Raw genomic sequence first — 16,584 nt, forward strand, 5'->3', positions numbered from 1 at the left:
TACATTAAAAAAAAATAAAATAAAGTAATCATTGGTAAATAAACATGTACTCTACTATTTTGTTAATTGTGTTTTGGCTGTTTTATAGTTCCTATGTTCCTTTCTTCCATCTTGCTGATTTCCATTGTTGTTTGATTATTTTCTGCAGTGGTATGCTTTTCTTTCTTTCTCTTTATCTTTTGTGTATCTGCTATAAGGTTTCTTATTGTGGTTACCATGGAGCTTACAAAAAAATCTTATATTTAAAACATTCCATTTGAAGCTTGTAAAATTTAACTTCAATTGGATGCAGAAGCACTGCCTTATTTCCTCCCAAACATTTAAAATTTTTGATTTCACAATTTATATCTTTATATAGTGTGTCTATTAATAAATTATTTTAGCTAAGGTTATTTTTAATATTTAGCCTTTTTAACCTTTATACTAGAGTTTAAAATGATTTACACACTACCTTATAGTATTGGAGTATTTTAAGTTGGTCTATATACTATCCACTACCAGTGAGATTTTAACATTTATATGTTTTCATGTTACTAATTAGCATCTTTTGATTTCAGCTTGAAGAAATCCTTTCAACATTTCTTGTAAGGCAGTTTACCCGGTTAGAAATTCCATAATGTTTTGGTTTTTGGTTTGTTTGTTTTTTGGTTGCAAAGTCTGTCTTTTATTTCTGAAATACGGCTTTACCGGGCAAAGCAATTTTTGTTGGTATTTTTTTCTACCAGCATTTTTCAAATATCTTCTCATTCTGTTGTGGCTTGCAAGGTGTTTGCTGAGAAATCCACTGATAGCCTTAGTGTGGTTCCCTTGTAAGTGAACAGCCTTTTTTCTCTTCTTGCTTTCAAAATTCTCTTATTGCCTTTGATTTTTGAAAGTTTGATTATAATGTGTTCTCATGAAGTCTTGTTTTGTTTGAAACTGTTTAAGGACTTTAGAATGTTATATACCTGAATATCCATGTCTTTCCTCAAATTTGGGAAGTTTTCAGCCATTATTGCTTTAAATAAACTTCATGTTCATCCTTCTCTTCTCCTTTTATTTCCATAATGCATATATTTTTTTGCCTGATGATGTCCCACAGTTTCCATGAGTTATTTCACTCTTTCATTCTTTCTTTTTGTTTCCCTAACTGGGTAATTTCAAATGACCTCTCTGAGTTTGAAAATTCTTTCTTCCTCTTGATCTAGTGTGGTATTGATGTTTTCTATATAGTTCTTCATTTCACTCAATTGTACTCTCTAGCTCCAGAAATTCTGTTTGGTAATTTTTATGATTTTTTTGTATACCTTCATTTTTTGTTCATGTATTGTTTTCCTAATTTTGTTGTTTTCTATCTGTGTTGTTTTGTAGTTTTCTGAGCTTCTTTAAAACAATTATTTGTAGGTTGTTGTTTTTTCCTGAAGATCTCCATTTATTTGCAGTTGGTTACTAAAATATTGTGTTCCTCAGGTGGTGTCATTTTACCTTGAGTTTTTGTGTTTCTTGAAGCATTGTATTGATGTGTTGACATTTTATGAAGCACTCACCTCTTCCTGATTTTAAGGACTGGTTTCAGTGGGAAAAATACCTTCACCTGTGGGTGGATACAAAGGTGCCAGCTGGATGGGATGAGGCAGTTTCAGCTCCAGGGAAGGTACAGTGTCATAGTCTCTGTGAAGCTCTTTCAGTTGTCATCAGCATCAGCAAAGGCTGAAGGTGTCCTCAGTGACCAAGACTGCATGTGTCTGAAGCAGCAGTGAGGTCTGTCAGGGTCTTCAGTGGTGAAGGCTGCTATGGTCTTCCTGATCTCTCTCTTTTTAAAAAAATTTTATATCAGTACAATGAAACTAAATTTTAAGAGACACTGAATCTCATTAGTTTGAATATTATTAGTTTCTTATAAAAGAGACAAAGAAATTATTTACATGATGAAAGATTTCAGAACTTCAATGGACTGGGCAGCTTCATGTGATGCCATTTCAATAGTGATTCATTTTATTCTACATACTTTCCAAGAATATCATCATATCTAAATAAGAAATACTCCTTGTCATCTAGAACTACTCTGATGCCTCCATATTCTACAAAAAGAAATGTTATCTCTAAATGTCACGCCAACTGGTTGAATCTCTCCACCCTTTCCTTTGGAAGGCAATTCAACAGCTACTACTGTTGCTTGCAATACTTTTCTTTGAGATTTTTCTGGAAACATAATGTCTCCTTTGGTTACAGTTTTTCCAGCACTTCTTTCAACTAATAGTTAAAGAGGGGAAGAAACTTTTTAAATATCTGTCTTGCCATGACACCTGCCTCCGCAGTTTGCACTCTGCTCTTATGTTGCAAAGGTTTATCTCCCATAGTGGAAATCATGGCTGAGAGAATCCTTTGAGCCACTTACAGTGGCTGTGTCAGTGGAGTTTAATGCATGGGTGACCATAGAGTAGCCACAGAGTGAGACTGGAATGGAGGCATGCATGAAGCTACTGGAGTGGCTCTTGGTCTGGGGCAGTGGTACTAGTGCCTGGGGTACAGGAACCCACACTGCAGTGTTGATAATAGTATGTGAGGTGAAAATGCTTGGGAAACAGCCACAAAACCTGGGTCCAGAACACAGGCTCACAGAGCTACAGAAGCCCTGGGGTCTAAGGCATGGGCTCCATTGAGTTAGATGAATGCACTTGCGGAGTAGTAATGACACTAAGATCCAGAGAGCAGGTATATGTGGTACATAAATGAGTATGTGAGTCTGCTATGGTGGTGCTTTGGCTATCTCAAGTTTGGGTACTTGTGGAGAAGCTTTGGTCATGAGCTCAAGAGGACAGGTGAATCCACTGCAGCAGTGTTTCAGTTTCCATATTGCAAACACTTGCAAAGTAGCCACAGATTCAGAGACCAGAGCACAGGTATGTATGAAGTGATAGTGTTTTTGGAATCTGTGGCATGGGATATTCTGTGGTGTCAGTGGCTCTGGTGTCTGAGGTACTGGTATATAGAGTGGCCATGGAGACAGGGATTGGAGCATGGATGGGCATGGGTGGAATGGTTGTGGAACTGGGGTCTTATAGCAGGTGCATATAGAGCAGGCATGGCTTTGGGGTCTAGGGCAAGCACAAGCTTGTTGGTGGCAGGCTTAATTAGACTCTTTAACCCTCCCATGGCTATTTTCATTCATGCATAGCTGTCGGGTTTTCTTTTGAGGGGGGGGAAGCTGGTATCTTCCACTCTGCCATCTTTCTGACATCACTCAATAAGACATTTTTTTCTTTGTGTCTTGTAAGTTTTTGGCTTAAAACCTATTTCATGTGACATTAGTATAGCTACCTTTGTTGCTCTCTTTTAGTTACTAATTGGAATAACATTTTACATCCTTTCACTTTTCACTTATTTACCTCTTTGGTATTAAATGACTCATTTCTAGACAGCATAAAGATAAGTAATGCTTATCCATTATGCAAATATCTACCTTTTAATTGGATAGCTTAATTCATTTGTATTTCAAATAATTACTTATAAAAAGGACTTGTACAATTTGGCTGTTTATTTTTTATAAGCTTATACCTTTTATGTTCATCAATTCTCACATTATACCTTTTATGTTCATCAATTCTCACATTACTGCCTTCCTTTGTGCTTAATTAGTTTTATCTTGTGCACCAATTTGATTCCATTGTTTTTGTTTTTAATGTTTCTACTTTGGAATTGAATCTATTTTACAGTAGTCACATATTATTATAAGTGCCTAATAAGATTATAAATTATTTTCTAAAGATTATCAAATATTGCAGGAAACACTTTGATTCAAAGGAGCACAAGTTGAAAATGATCAATTTAACAATTGTAACTTTTTCTTAACAATTGTCTTCCAGAGCCTTACTGGGTTCTAAAATAATAGTTTCATAGAATAAAACTAAATGAGTTTTCAGAAGCCAAATTGGTTTTTGTTTCTCTAATTATATCACCAGTGCAGGCAGTGGTTTCTTAGTTTTAAATATATTCACGGTTGGTGATTTCACAAACTCCTTCAATAGGCAGTACTACTTTAATTTATCTTTATCACTAAGAATTTTTTTTAAAAATTGCCCCAAATCTCCATTTTGTAGCAAAAGGCTTTTTGCTTCTCTTTTACCCCCATCTTGCCTTATTGGCATTTCTACTTTCCTCTGTTTTTAGCCTTTATGATGTAATCAGTTTACTTACCTTCTGGTTTGGCTGTTGAGGGAGTGTAAAAATAGACTTCCAGTAAGTCCAGGTAAAGAACACAAAGATGGCATGGTAGAATACGAGGTAGATAACTGAAATTTAAGAAAAAAGAAAAAATGTTTATACTATCCTTTCCCCATTTCTAAGAGTTCAAAAACACATAAAGCTCAAAATCAAATTTCTATTTTGTTTTCCTATTAATACATATTTTTTTAGTATTACTATGAAATTTCAATTATTTTTCCCATGCAGTGACAGAAACAATTTATAATGCCAAATTTTGAACCAGAAAGTTTCTGGAGTTACATGTTTGAAAAGTTGCCATGGGATTCTGAGAATAAAGAGAAAATGTCCTTTATGACAATATGGAGGAAGATGGGTGATGAAAAATGATAATGTTTTCACAGCATTATAGATTTTACAATGTACTTTCATAATATCTTATTTAATTTTTTAATAAATTTCTGAGATTGGTAACAAAATAGGAATAGTTGATTAACTATAAGGGTAGTTGATTACACAAATTCACACAGCTACTATATAATGTAACCAGGTTTAAAAAGAGTATTTCTGACTCTAAATCACAAAGTTCATTTTAATATTCCAAAGAATACACACTATTGAAATATGAGTTGTACCTTTAAGACAATTGTAAAAGTGGTTCCTTACTGCTTTTCTTTGTATATCCTTTGCCCCCTAGATAGCTCTCCTGATATAGGAAATTTCAGTATTTTCCACTGAGTTCATTATAAGACTAAAGGTTAGTTTACGGCTTTATTTTGAGTACTTCCATGGTAAGGTCTTATTACTTCCTTTCTATAAACTTTTAAAAATTTAGTTTAGAGAGAGAGGAAGGGGGAAAGAGACAGACAGACAGATAGAAATCAATGTGAGGGAGAAAATCAATCAGTTGTCTCACATACACCCTGACCTGGGATCAAACCTACAACCTGGGTATGTGCCCTGACAGGGAAATGAACCTGCAACCTTTTAGTGTACCAGTCAACACTCTAAGCAACAGAGCCACACTAGCCAGGGATAATCACTTCCTTTTTTAAAAAAAATTTACATTTATTGGAGTGACATTGGTTAATAAAATTATATGCTTAAAGTGTACAATTCTATGATGCATTTTCTGTATATTTCACTGTGTGTTTTCTTGACTTTGAGTGGTGAAAAGAAGGTCTTATTGCTTCAACTTATCAGAAAGACTCCAGGAAATGATGTTACAAACATGTTAATAGGGCTGAGACTTTCATACATTAACGGCTGAAGTTTTTTTTTCAAAAAGCTGTACTCTCTTGGTCCAGTGCCCAAGCCATATAGTATAGGATTTCTTTTTATGTGGTTGATTTGTGTAATTAGAAAATCTCATTTTTTAAATTTAAGCAACATAAAGTAAAAATCCACCATACACATAAATCTAACTTTCTACCTCCCCTTCCTAAGGCATAATACTTGTTGGTTTGGTGTTTGATGTGTATCATTCTAAATCTTCTTATTTTCATATGGTTTTATAAATATATATGAACATTATACACGTGGGATTTTTAATATATTTAAATTTTTCCACTATATTTCTTTGAAAAACAATATAAACACAAAGTTCAAAATTTGAAGGTATATAATTGTATACAATGAAAAGTCTCTCTTCTATCTCTGTCCCTCTGCAATACCGTTTCCTTTCCTGAAAACAAGACATGTCATACTGTCATGAGTTTATTGTGTATCACTTCAAATTTTATATATAAAAAGCACCCAAAAAGCATGTTTTTTTTAACATAAATAGCAGATTCTTTACATATTGTTTTTCACCTTCTTTTTTATTTACTCTAAGTTGGAGATCATTTATTTATTTATTTATTTATTTATTTGGGGTTTTTTTTGGTTTATTTTTGTTTAAAATATTACAGATGTTCCTTTTTCTCCCCAATGACCCATTCCACCTCGTCCCATCCCCCTCTCCAGTCCCTCTCCCCACCATTGTCCATGTCTTTGGCTTGTGCATATATGCACATAAATTCTTTGGTTAATCTCTCCCCCTCTATCCACCCACCGTTCTCCATCCCTCTGACATTCATCAGTCTGGAGATCATTCATTTAATATAACTTAGAGAGAGTGAGCTTCTTCATTCTCATTTTTAAAAGTTGTATGGGAGTCCAAGATAGCAGCAGAGTAGGTAGAAGTTACATTCACCACCTCCCAGGACAAAACTGGAATTACAACTGAAATACAGAACAATCAGTCTGAATAACCAACTGAAGACTAGCTGAACAGAAGTCTTATAACCAAGGATTTACAGAAGACTGGTAGAAAGAGCAGAGATGGGAAAAAGGCTGGCACCATTTCCATAGGCAACAGCTGAGATCCTGGAAGGATATCTCAGCTGCAAAGGTTCCCCCTGAAGAATATTGAGTGTTAACCCCACACTAGGCTCCTTAGTCCAGAGCACCAGAGCCAAGAAGAGATGACCACATAACATCTAGCTGTAAAAATTAGTGGGGATTCTGTCTGTCCAGGAAAGACAGGACTCTGCTAGAGACACAGGTACCCTCTTAAAGGGAAAATGCACAAAATCTCATTTGCAACCACTCCCCCTGGACTATGGCAGAGTGGACAAGAGTTTTGTGAGGAGAGACTGAGGTTTGTGGCTCTGAGGAGAGAGCTGAAGGGATAGCCTCCAGAATCTTTGTGGTGAGTCCCTCTCCCGCACTGCAGATGCCATCTTTCTTGGGTGGAGAACTCTCTTCCGTATGGGATCAACCTGGGAGAATGAAATACCTTTACCCTCTTGACTCCCCGTCACCCCATCCTGTAGAACTCACACCCTGCTGAGGAGTCAGCTGCCTGAGCAGGGGTGTAGAGATCTGAGCAGACCTAGGGGGTATCAGTGACTGGGTTTTTTTGTCTCTGGGGTTGGAGTTATTCCTTCTTTTTTCTCATATGCTTGACAGGCACTCCTTCTCATGAGAGATCTGTTAACCCCACCTTCCCAAGTCCTGGCAGCCCAGCCTTGCTAAGATATAACTGATGGAAGACACTCAAGCAGACAGTGTGTCTTTCTAAAGGGGGGGGGGGAGGGCATTTTGTCCTTGCAGATCCAATGGGTGCAGAACCTTTCTTTCACATAGCCAAATATTGGTCTCTTTGGGCCTGATAAAATATGCTGGAAAACTCTGATGATTTCCTGAGACCCTGCTCCATCATAAAAGTCTGCAGCTAGATTTGGTATACCTTAGGACATTTGCTGAGGAGCTTCGGACCCAACACTATCACCAAGATTTAGCCTGTATCATTCTGGTGAACATCCCTTGCAACTACCTGGTAACTCACTGAGAACCTTCTTCCTGCAGTTTGAGTACTGCCGGAGGATCTTTCAATGACTGAAACTAACAGGCAGCTGGCAGACGAAGACAGACAGAGGTTAATCTCAGGGTACCTAAGGCTTTTTGCTGACCTGCCCTGGAATCAATGCTGGTGGAAGTCGGCCTTCTTGCACAGCTTGATCGTTTCCATGCACAGCCAGGACCAGTAGGGGCAGCCTCAAATAATGGTTCATTTCATAGCTCCAAACAAGTTGCTGAGGGCCAATCACAGGCATCATCTGATATTGACCTATACCAGAGTCCCTCCCAAGATTAGAGACATAGCAGATATACCTAATACATAGAAACAAACATAAGAGGCAGCCAAAATGGGGATACAAAGAAACATGTCTGAAATGAAAGAACAAGAGAAATCTCAAAAAAAATAGCTAAATGAAATGTAAGCAGGCAATTTACAAGATACAGAGTTAAAAATGGTTATAGGGATGCTCAACACACTTAGCGAGAACTGCAAATAACTTAGTGAGAACTACAACAGCATAAAAAGGACATAGAAACGATACAATAGAACCAGTCAGAAATAAAGAATACAATATCTGAAATGAAGAATACCCTGAAAAAAATAAACAATAAGTTGGATGAAGCAGAGAATCAAATTACTTAATTGAAAGACAATGTAGCAGAAAACACCCAATTGGACACCAAAAAGATGATAGTTTAAGGGATCATTGGAACCACAGGAAGCAATATCTGCATCATAGGCATACCAGCAGCAGAAGAGAGACAACAAGATATTTAGAACATATTTGAATAAATAATGACTGAAAACTTCCATAACCTGGTGAAGGAAAAAGACACACAAGTCCAGGAAGTGCAGGGAGACCCAAACAAAATGACCCCAAAGAGGCCCACACCAAGAAGCATCATATTTAAAATGGGAAATGCTAAGACAAACAGATCATCTTAAAAGCAACAGGAGAAAAAGAGTTACCTACAAGTGCTCCTGGTTCTGCCATCATGACCCAGTACCCTAGACTGCCCTGATCTGCCACCATGACTGGGCACACAAGACCTGGTGCACTGTACCCCGCTGTCATGATCTGGAGCCTCAAGACACCTGGCCTTGCCACTGAAATCCAGTGTTCTTGCCTTGCCACCAACCTCCTCACTGGGTCGGGGCAGAACTCAGGGTTGAAAACTGCAGTGTTTGTCCCAGAGGGAGTCATCGCCTCCCTTGCCCCAGGGCACTGCTAGAACTAAGGGCCAGATGGAAACTGAAAAAGATGCAGATCTATGGAAACTTTTAGCAGAAAATAAGACATGGACTGGACAGTGGGGACAAGGGAGGAACTTCAGTTCTGCCAAACTGTAGTGCAGGGAGATACCTTTTCCCCCACCTGCAGATCGACTACTTCTGCCCTATCTTGCAACAAACTGAGGCAAGGGTGAACAGTGTTGGCCTGGAAATCTGTGCACCTAAAGCTGGGACTGGAACCATGGGGGACTTTAACATTGGGCCTGATTAGATGGAGCCTGGGTAGGGGTCACCCCTAACAGGGGCAAGTGGCGCTGAAAGCTTGTAGTGCCAAGGTCTGCTGATTTTTAATTTTCTTTTTTATTAATATTTTTAAGACCTTCTTGCTTGCAGTGGCAGTGAGGGGGTGCAAGCAACCAGGCAGAGCTGAGACATTGGTAAGAGAGGAAGTGTCTGCTCCTGCCTCCTACAAGGTAAGGACACCACTCCCAATGTGAGTCTGTTCAAACCATTCTGACCAAGAGCAGATACCCTGCAGAGCCCAGTTCCATGGAGGCAGGGAGAACAGCTCAGAACAAGGACATTCAAGGTGTGAAACCCTAGGCAGACCCAGCATCTGGGCAACAAGGGTACTGCCCGTCAGTCTACTTGGGGCTCTGCCCTGCCACACTTCAGACAGGTTGCCCAGGACCAGGCAGGAACAGCGACTCACCTTGGCTGGCAACAACAAGAGGCCCAGGACTGACACACCAAGTGGCCAAAATCAACATCAGTGCAAAATCAAGTGAACACCACAAATAGCAGATCCAAAGTTCATTTCTCTTCCTTATTTGATTCCATATTCTCCTTTTTGGTTCTCTTCCTGCTTCTAATTATTTTGGTCTCTAGCCAATTAGTACTGTTTGATTACTTTTCTTTTTCTGTTTGAGTCTCTCTTGTTGTTTAGTTTAGTTTTGATGTGTTTTTCCTGTTGTTATCTGTTTTGTCTTGTTTTGTTCCGTCTGCACCTGTATAACAGCTGGCACAACGTAGTATAGGGGTTGAGCCTTGCAGTCAGCAAGCCTGAGGGAAGAGCCCATCATCAAAAGGGGCATCAGTAATCAAGGCCCAATTACAACAGAAGAAACAAAATAATCCACACAAGGGACATTCATTGAACATCCAGCTCAGGAGATCAAAGAGGCTCCACCACTAGGTCCCACAAGACAGCTTCTACATAAGGACACCCTACAAAGACTGGGAGACATAGCAATTCTGACACATAGAAACAAACACAAAGAGACAGGTAAAATGGGGAGACAAAGAAACAATCCCAAAATAAAAGAAAAAGAGGAATTGCCAGGAAAGGACCTAAATGAAATGGAAGAAAGCAATTTATCAGATATAGAGTTCAAAGTAATGGTTATAAAGATGCTCACACATCTTAGAAAGAAATATAAGCAACTTAATGAGCACTACAAGAAACTTAGTGGAAACTACATCAGCATGAGAAAAGATATAGAAACCATGAATAAGAAATAATCAGAAATTGAGAATGAGCTTGGCTGGTGTGGCTCAGTGATTGAGCTTCTTACTATGTACCAAGAGGATGCTGGTTTGATTCCAGGTCAGGGCATATGCCCAGGTTGTGGGCCCTATCCCCAATAGGGGGCATACAGGAGGCAACCAGTCAATGTTCTCTCATTGATGTTTCTAATTTTCTCTCCCTCTTCCTTCCTCTCTCTGAAAAAAATTAATAGAAATATATTAAATGCCCTGGTCAGTTTGGTTCATTGATTAGAGAGTCTTCCCATGGACCAGGATTGCAGGTTTGATTCCTGGTCAAGGCATGTACTTCGGTTGCAGGTTTGATCCCTGGCCCTGGTTGGGCCTCATGCAGGAGGTAATCAATTGATGTGTCTCTCTCACATCGATGTTTTCTTCTCCCATCCTTCCACTCTCTCTGAAAATCAATGGAAAAAATACCCTCAGGTAAGGATTTTTTTTAAAAAAATTTAAAAATTCAAGAGAATGACATAGCTGATGTAAATAATACCCGAGAAGGAATCAACAGTAGATTAGAAGAAACTGATGACCAAACCAGCTAATTAGAAGACAAGATAAAAAAAATCAGAGCAGCAATTAGAAAAAAAGAATTAAAAAGCAGGGGGATAGTTAAAAATTTGGGAAAACATGAGAAGTAACAACATCTGCATAATAGGAGTAATGGAGGAGAAGAATCTGAGCAAGAAATAGAGAACTTATCTGAAGAAATAATGAAAGAAAAATTCCCTAGCTTAATGAAAGAAAATGTCACACAAGTTCAGGAAACACAGAGTCCCGATCAGGATGAACCCCAAAAGACCCAAACCTGAACAAATCATTATTAAAATGGCAAACGTTGAAGACAAATAATTTTAAAGACTGGAAGAGACAGACAGAAAGTTACCTACAAGGCAGCTCCCATTAAACTGTCTGTCAGCTGATTTCTCAATAAAAACACTTCAGGTTAGAAGGGAGTAGCATGAAGCATACAAAGCAATGAAAAGCAGGGGACTGAATCCAAGACTATTCCATCCAGCAAGGCTATCATTTAAAACTGAAAGTGAAATAAAGAGCTTCCCAGAGGGAAAAAAAAGGTTAAAGGAGTATCTTATCATCAAACCAGCATTGCAAGAAATGCTAAAGGGACTACTTTAAGAAGAAAAAAATGAGAGAGAGAAAAACAAAAGTATTAAAAAAAAATGGCAACAAACAAATACCTATCCATCAACGACAGTAAATAAAAAGACAACTCACTGAATGGGAGAATGTATTTGCCAATGATACAACTGATAATGGGTTAATATTCAAAATTTATAAGAATCTTTTACAAGTAAGAACAACAACAACAACACCCCACAAACAATCCAAATAAAAAACTGTCAAAGAATTTAAATAGACATTTCTCCAAAAAGGACATACAGATGGCATATAGACATGTGAAAAGATGCTCAATGTCACTAATCATCAGAGAAATGCAAATAAAAACCACAGTATGATATCACCTCAATCCTGTCAGAATGGCTATCAATAAATCAACAAACAACAAGTGTTGACAAGGATGTGGAGAAAAGGGAACCCCCGTGCAATGTTGGTAGAATGAAGATTGGTGCAGCCACAGTGGAAAGCAGTATGGAGTTACCTCAAAAAAATTAAAAATGAACTACTTATGACCCAGTGATTCCACTTATGGGAATATATGTGAAGAAACACAAAACTAATTTGAAATAATACATGTACCTCTATATTTATTGCTGCATTAATTACAATATCCAAGATTTGGAAGTAGATTAGAGGATAAAAAAGCTGTGGTATATTTACACAATGGTACATTTACAAATACTACTTGCCATACAAAAGAAGGAAATTTTACCTTCTGTGATGGCCTGGATGGTCCTGGAGATTATTAATAAGTGAAATAAGCCAGTCATAGAAAGACAAATATATGATTTCACTTATATGTAGAATCTAATGAACTAAACAAACAAAGAAAGTAGAAACAGACTCATAGATACAGAGAAGACACTGAGAGCTGTTCAGAAGGGAGGGGGATGTGGGTGTTAGATGAAAAAAGGTGAAAGGATTAAAGAAAATGAAAGCATTCATGGACACAGCAAACAGTATGGTGATTACCAGAGGGAATGGAGATGAGTGGAGGTAGAAGAGGTTACTGAAGGAAACTCGACATTGGGTTGTGAATACATAGTGTAATATACAAATGATGGCTTATAGAATTGTGCACTGGAAACCTATATAATTTATTTATTATTTATTTTATTTCATTTTATTTTATTTTTATTGTTGAGAATATTACAGAAGCCCCCATTTCCACCACTTTGAGCAACCAGGTTGAGGGTGGCAAAGAGGGGGAAACTTATATAATTTTATTAACCCCAATAAATTCAATTAAAACATTTATAAAGTTTCATTGGATTCCATTGAATGAATATGATATAATTTATTTAACCAGACTGTCTCTGATGGAAACTTAGTTTTTTGCCCTTCTCTTACTAATACAAATAATGCTGTAATGAATAATTTTGTATATGCGTCATTGGCACATGTACTAAAAAGATCTATATCATCAATTCCTTTAAGTGATACTGCGTGGCCCAAACCTAGGCCTTTTGGTAGGTATTGCCAAATTGCTATTTAAACTTTACATTCTCATCACCAATGAATGAGAGTGACCCTTCCTCCATAACTTAGCCCTTGTAATGTATTATTGGAAATTTTTATCTTAAGCAAGACTTTTAAATTGTTTGTCTTATCTTTACTATGTTTTTGTTTCTTTGATTTTATGAAGTTTATACAGGGAAGATTTCATGTTAACTAACCCCTGTTTCTTCACTATGGAATGGGATTATGAAACTTTTGAACTAAGAAACTAATAAACTAAGAAAAAATAATTTCATGTTTACCCTCTCATTGGGCACTTCAAAAGTAATAAGCTTCAGAGATTTGGATCACCTAAATGCTAAAAACAAAACTGTTACACTTGGTGGTATTTTAAGGCCATTTATTTTTTGTTCCAATGATTGGGATGGGAAGTGTGTGGGACTTTAACTTGTTTCATGCCATACTACAAATTAACAACTGGTTTAATCATGAAACTGGAAAAAGCTGGCTCCTCTTCCTGTATTCTAAGGTTTCATAGAAGCTATGAGTACTTTTCTTTTTTAAAAAATCTTTATTGATGTCAGAGAGAGGAAGGGAGAGGGAGAGAGAGAAACATCAACGACGAGAGAGTTAGTACTTTTCTATAGATGGGTGGAAATGAGGAATCATGAGATTAAATGATCAAGGAAAAGTCATTTAGTACATTGGTAGAATACAGGCTATACTATGGATTTAATAAAAACCTTAGAGTTGGGTGAAAACATAGAGATCATTTTGTTCAGCTTCCTAACTTTACAGACAAGTAACTGAGGCCCACAAAGGGTAAGTGACATGATCGGGGTTACCCAGCAAATTTACAGAAGTGATGTATGTAACCAGAATGCCAGTTTCCTCACTCCCAGTCCAGAGCTCTTTCTCTCAAAGCAGTGCTTCTCAAATTTTAGTGTGAATTTAAACCAACTCAGGGGTTATTAGAATGCAAATTCCAAAGCTCTACACCAGGGATTCCAAATCAGTAGTTTGAGATAGGGTCCAATAATCTAGCAACTCCCCCAGGTGATTCCAAGACACATGAACCGTGAGAAACAGGGCTTTAGAGGTAATTTGGTTGTTTAGCTTACTATACCAAGGAGGAAGCTCCTCTTCAACATTCCTGTCAGGCAATTGGCCACATCTCTGTCATATTTCATTCTGCAGTATTACTGAATTATGGATAGTTCCCATGATTCTCAATTTTATGTTTTTCCCTATATATGGTGTTCCTAAGCCACGATCCCAAATGTGTGGAAGTCCATTTCTTTTCTTCCTTAAAACACTAGCAACATATTTATTTATAATTGATTTTGTACCTAGAGTAATCACTCTTATAAATTACAAGGACATCAAGTCTTTCTTTTTAAGTGTGATGCTCTAGTGAGGTTTCAGCTCAGCAGAGAAATCAAACAGTTTGTGAATTGTATCCCTGAACTGCCACTACTCAATGACATTGAAATGAAATGGAGAAACATCTTCTTTTAAGCAAAGAGGCACAGTAGAGCCTTTTGCTTATTTGTTAGTGATCACTGTCATGGGGCTCTGAAGCTGCTGGGGCTGTAATTACTGTATGCAAGCCAAAAGCTTTCAAGTGTTTGTTTTTTTCTTTCCACATGTGCAAAGGTTTTCAGGAGCAGGAATAAGCTCTAAGGAACATGATCAACTGCCAAAGAAAAAAACACCTAAGAATGTAGTTGTTCTGAATTTGGTCACTGTGTTGCAATGTGACCCAATTATGGAAATAGCTTATGACAGTAGAATGACTAATTGAGCGTTTCTCCTGAAACAAAAGATTTATAAACTCCTTGATAAAAAAAAAATTATGGAATCTTAAACTACATCTTGAAAGTAGCATAAAGTTGTTATTAGAAACATCTTTGGCTAGCAGGTTGCCTTTTCTAGGTGCTGCTCCCAGGGACTAATGGGAAGTGAGTGACTCTGTGTGTGTGTGTGTGTGTGTGTGTGTGTGTGCATATGCACATGCATACACATTATTGTGTGAATAAAAATAGATGCAACAGATAGACTTCTCTGTCTATAGTAAGATGAGCACAAAAATGGGGGAAAGCAAAAAATAATGAAGCTTTATATATTCAGACACATGAATGCTATGGCTGTTACTGTAGCAATTATATAACATACCTCATTCCTTAAAAGCTACTGTTGGAAACTGTTTAATTTTAAAAGGCACCATTTTCTGTAATATCTTTTATATTGGTTGATGACCAAAAACATTGGAGTTGGTGGAGAGGTCATGAGGAGAGGGGTATAATTTTCAATTGCATACTAAAATTAAAATAGAAACAGCAGTTGTAGTTTTAGCAATTGAAAGAGTCCCCACTCAAATCCAATTTTGCTCAAGATAAAATCCACAGATTATATTCCCAGATTATGATCAGGGGGAAATTTGGCAGCCAGAAGTCACTTCTTCCTTTGAATAGGACACCTAGTAATGAGGTGTTGAAACTAATTGAGTTCACTGCCTTACTTTACTTTCACTGCCTAAAAGCTCTAACAAAAAGCTGTACCATTTTTCTCAGTTATTAGAAGGAACATTTGGAGAGAGTGGGTTTAGAGGCCCATTGCCTATAATTAAAGAGGTAATAATAGTTCATAAAAGTACAATAATTGCTCAAGAGTTGTTTCCATGATTTAAGTATCACTTAGGAGAATATCAGATTTTCTCAAAGGTTGTTTCCATGGTTTAGTCAGCTACACCCTAGAAGTTTCTCTGTTGGTGGGATCAAATTCTAGTGACAACATATGGCATCATGTTTTTAAAGAGCATGCATGGTTTTCCTTATTGATATCAACTTCAAAAGTTAGGGTTGTCTAGCATGGATGGACATAGAAGGTATTATGCTAAAGGAAATAAGTCAGACAGGGAAAGACAAATACCATATGATTTCACTTATATGTAGAATCTAAAGAATATAAATGAATAAAACAGAAACAGACATAGATACAGAGAATAGACAGGTTGTTGCCAAAGGGGAGCAGCTTGGGAGACTGGGTGAAAAGAGTGAAGAGATTAAGAAGTACAAAGTGATAGTTATGAATAGTCATGAGGATGTAAAGCACAGCATAAGAAATATAGTCAATAACATTGTAATAACTAAGTATTGTTCCAGGTGAGTACTTGAAATATGGAAAAGACCACTTTGTAAATACATGATTGTGTAACCACTATGTTATACACCTGAAACTAAAGCAAATAATATTGAATGTAAACTGTAACTGCAAAAAAAAAAAAAAAAAAAAAAAATGCAACCATGAAGCTGCTAGGTCTAGAGATGTGAATGTAAATATTTAATAAATACTGCAAGGTCATATTATAAATATTATAGCAAGTTACACTTTCATCAGCAATGTATTGGTTTGCCAATTTTTCCATCATTGTCAGTGTTGGATATTAATCACTTTTTTAAAAAAGTTAGGGTTTTCTGCCCTGGCCGGTGTGGCTCAGTTGGTTGAGTGTCAGGCCATGCACTTAAAGGTTGCTGGTTCAATTCCCAGTCAGGGCACAAGCCCAGGTTGCAGGCTGGATCCCCAGTCAGGGTGTATGTGATCGATGTTTCTCTCTCACATCTATGTTTCTCTCTCTTTCTCTCTTCCCTCTCTCTCCCTTCCTCTCTCTATAAAGAAATAAA

General features: G+C 37.3%; 1 protein-coding gene and 1 pseudogene across 3 annotated transcripts in view; both read right to left on the bottom strand.

Annotated features, from left to right (window-relative positions):
• ZDHHC15 (zDHHC palmitoyltransferase 15) overlaps positions 1–16,584 on the bottom strand; it is a 166,394-nt gene that overhangs the window by 79,715 nt on the left and 70,095 nt on the right. For all 3 annotated transcript variants that reach the window (XM_087813659.1, XM_016203894.2, XM_087813658.1), the window contains exon 3: positions 4,177–4,271. In XM_087813659.1, the coding sequence (XP_087669785.1) occupies positions 4,177–4,271 (95 nt within the window). The remainder of the gene's footprint in view (positions 1–4,176; positions 4,272–16,584) is intronic.
• On the bottom strand, positions 1,483–2,280 carry LOC107530224 (10 kDa heat shock protein, mitochondrial pseudogene; annotated as a pseudogene).

Source organism: Miniopterus natalensis, chromosome X, assembly GCF_054644295.1.
Source record: "Miniopterus natalensis isolate mMinNat1 chromosome X, mMinNat1.hap1, whole genome shotgun sequence".
Lineage (NCBI taxonomy): Eukaryota > Metazoa > Chordata > Mammalia > Chiroptera > Miniopteridae > Miniopterus > Miniopterus natalensis.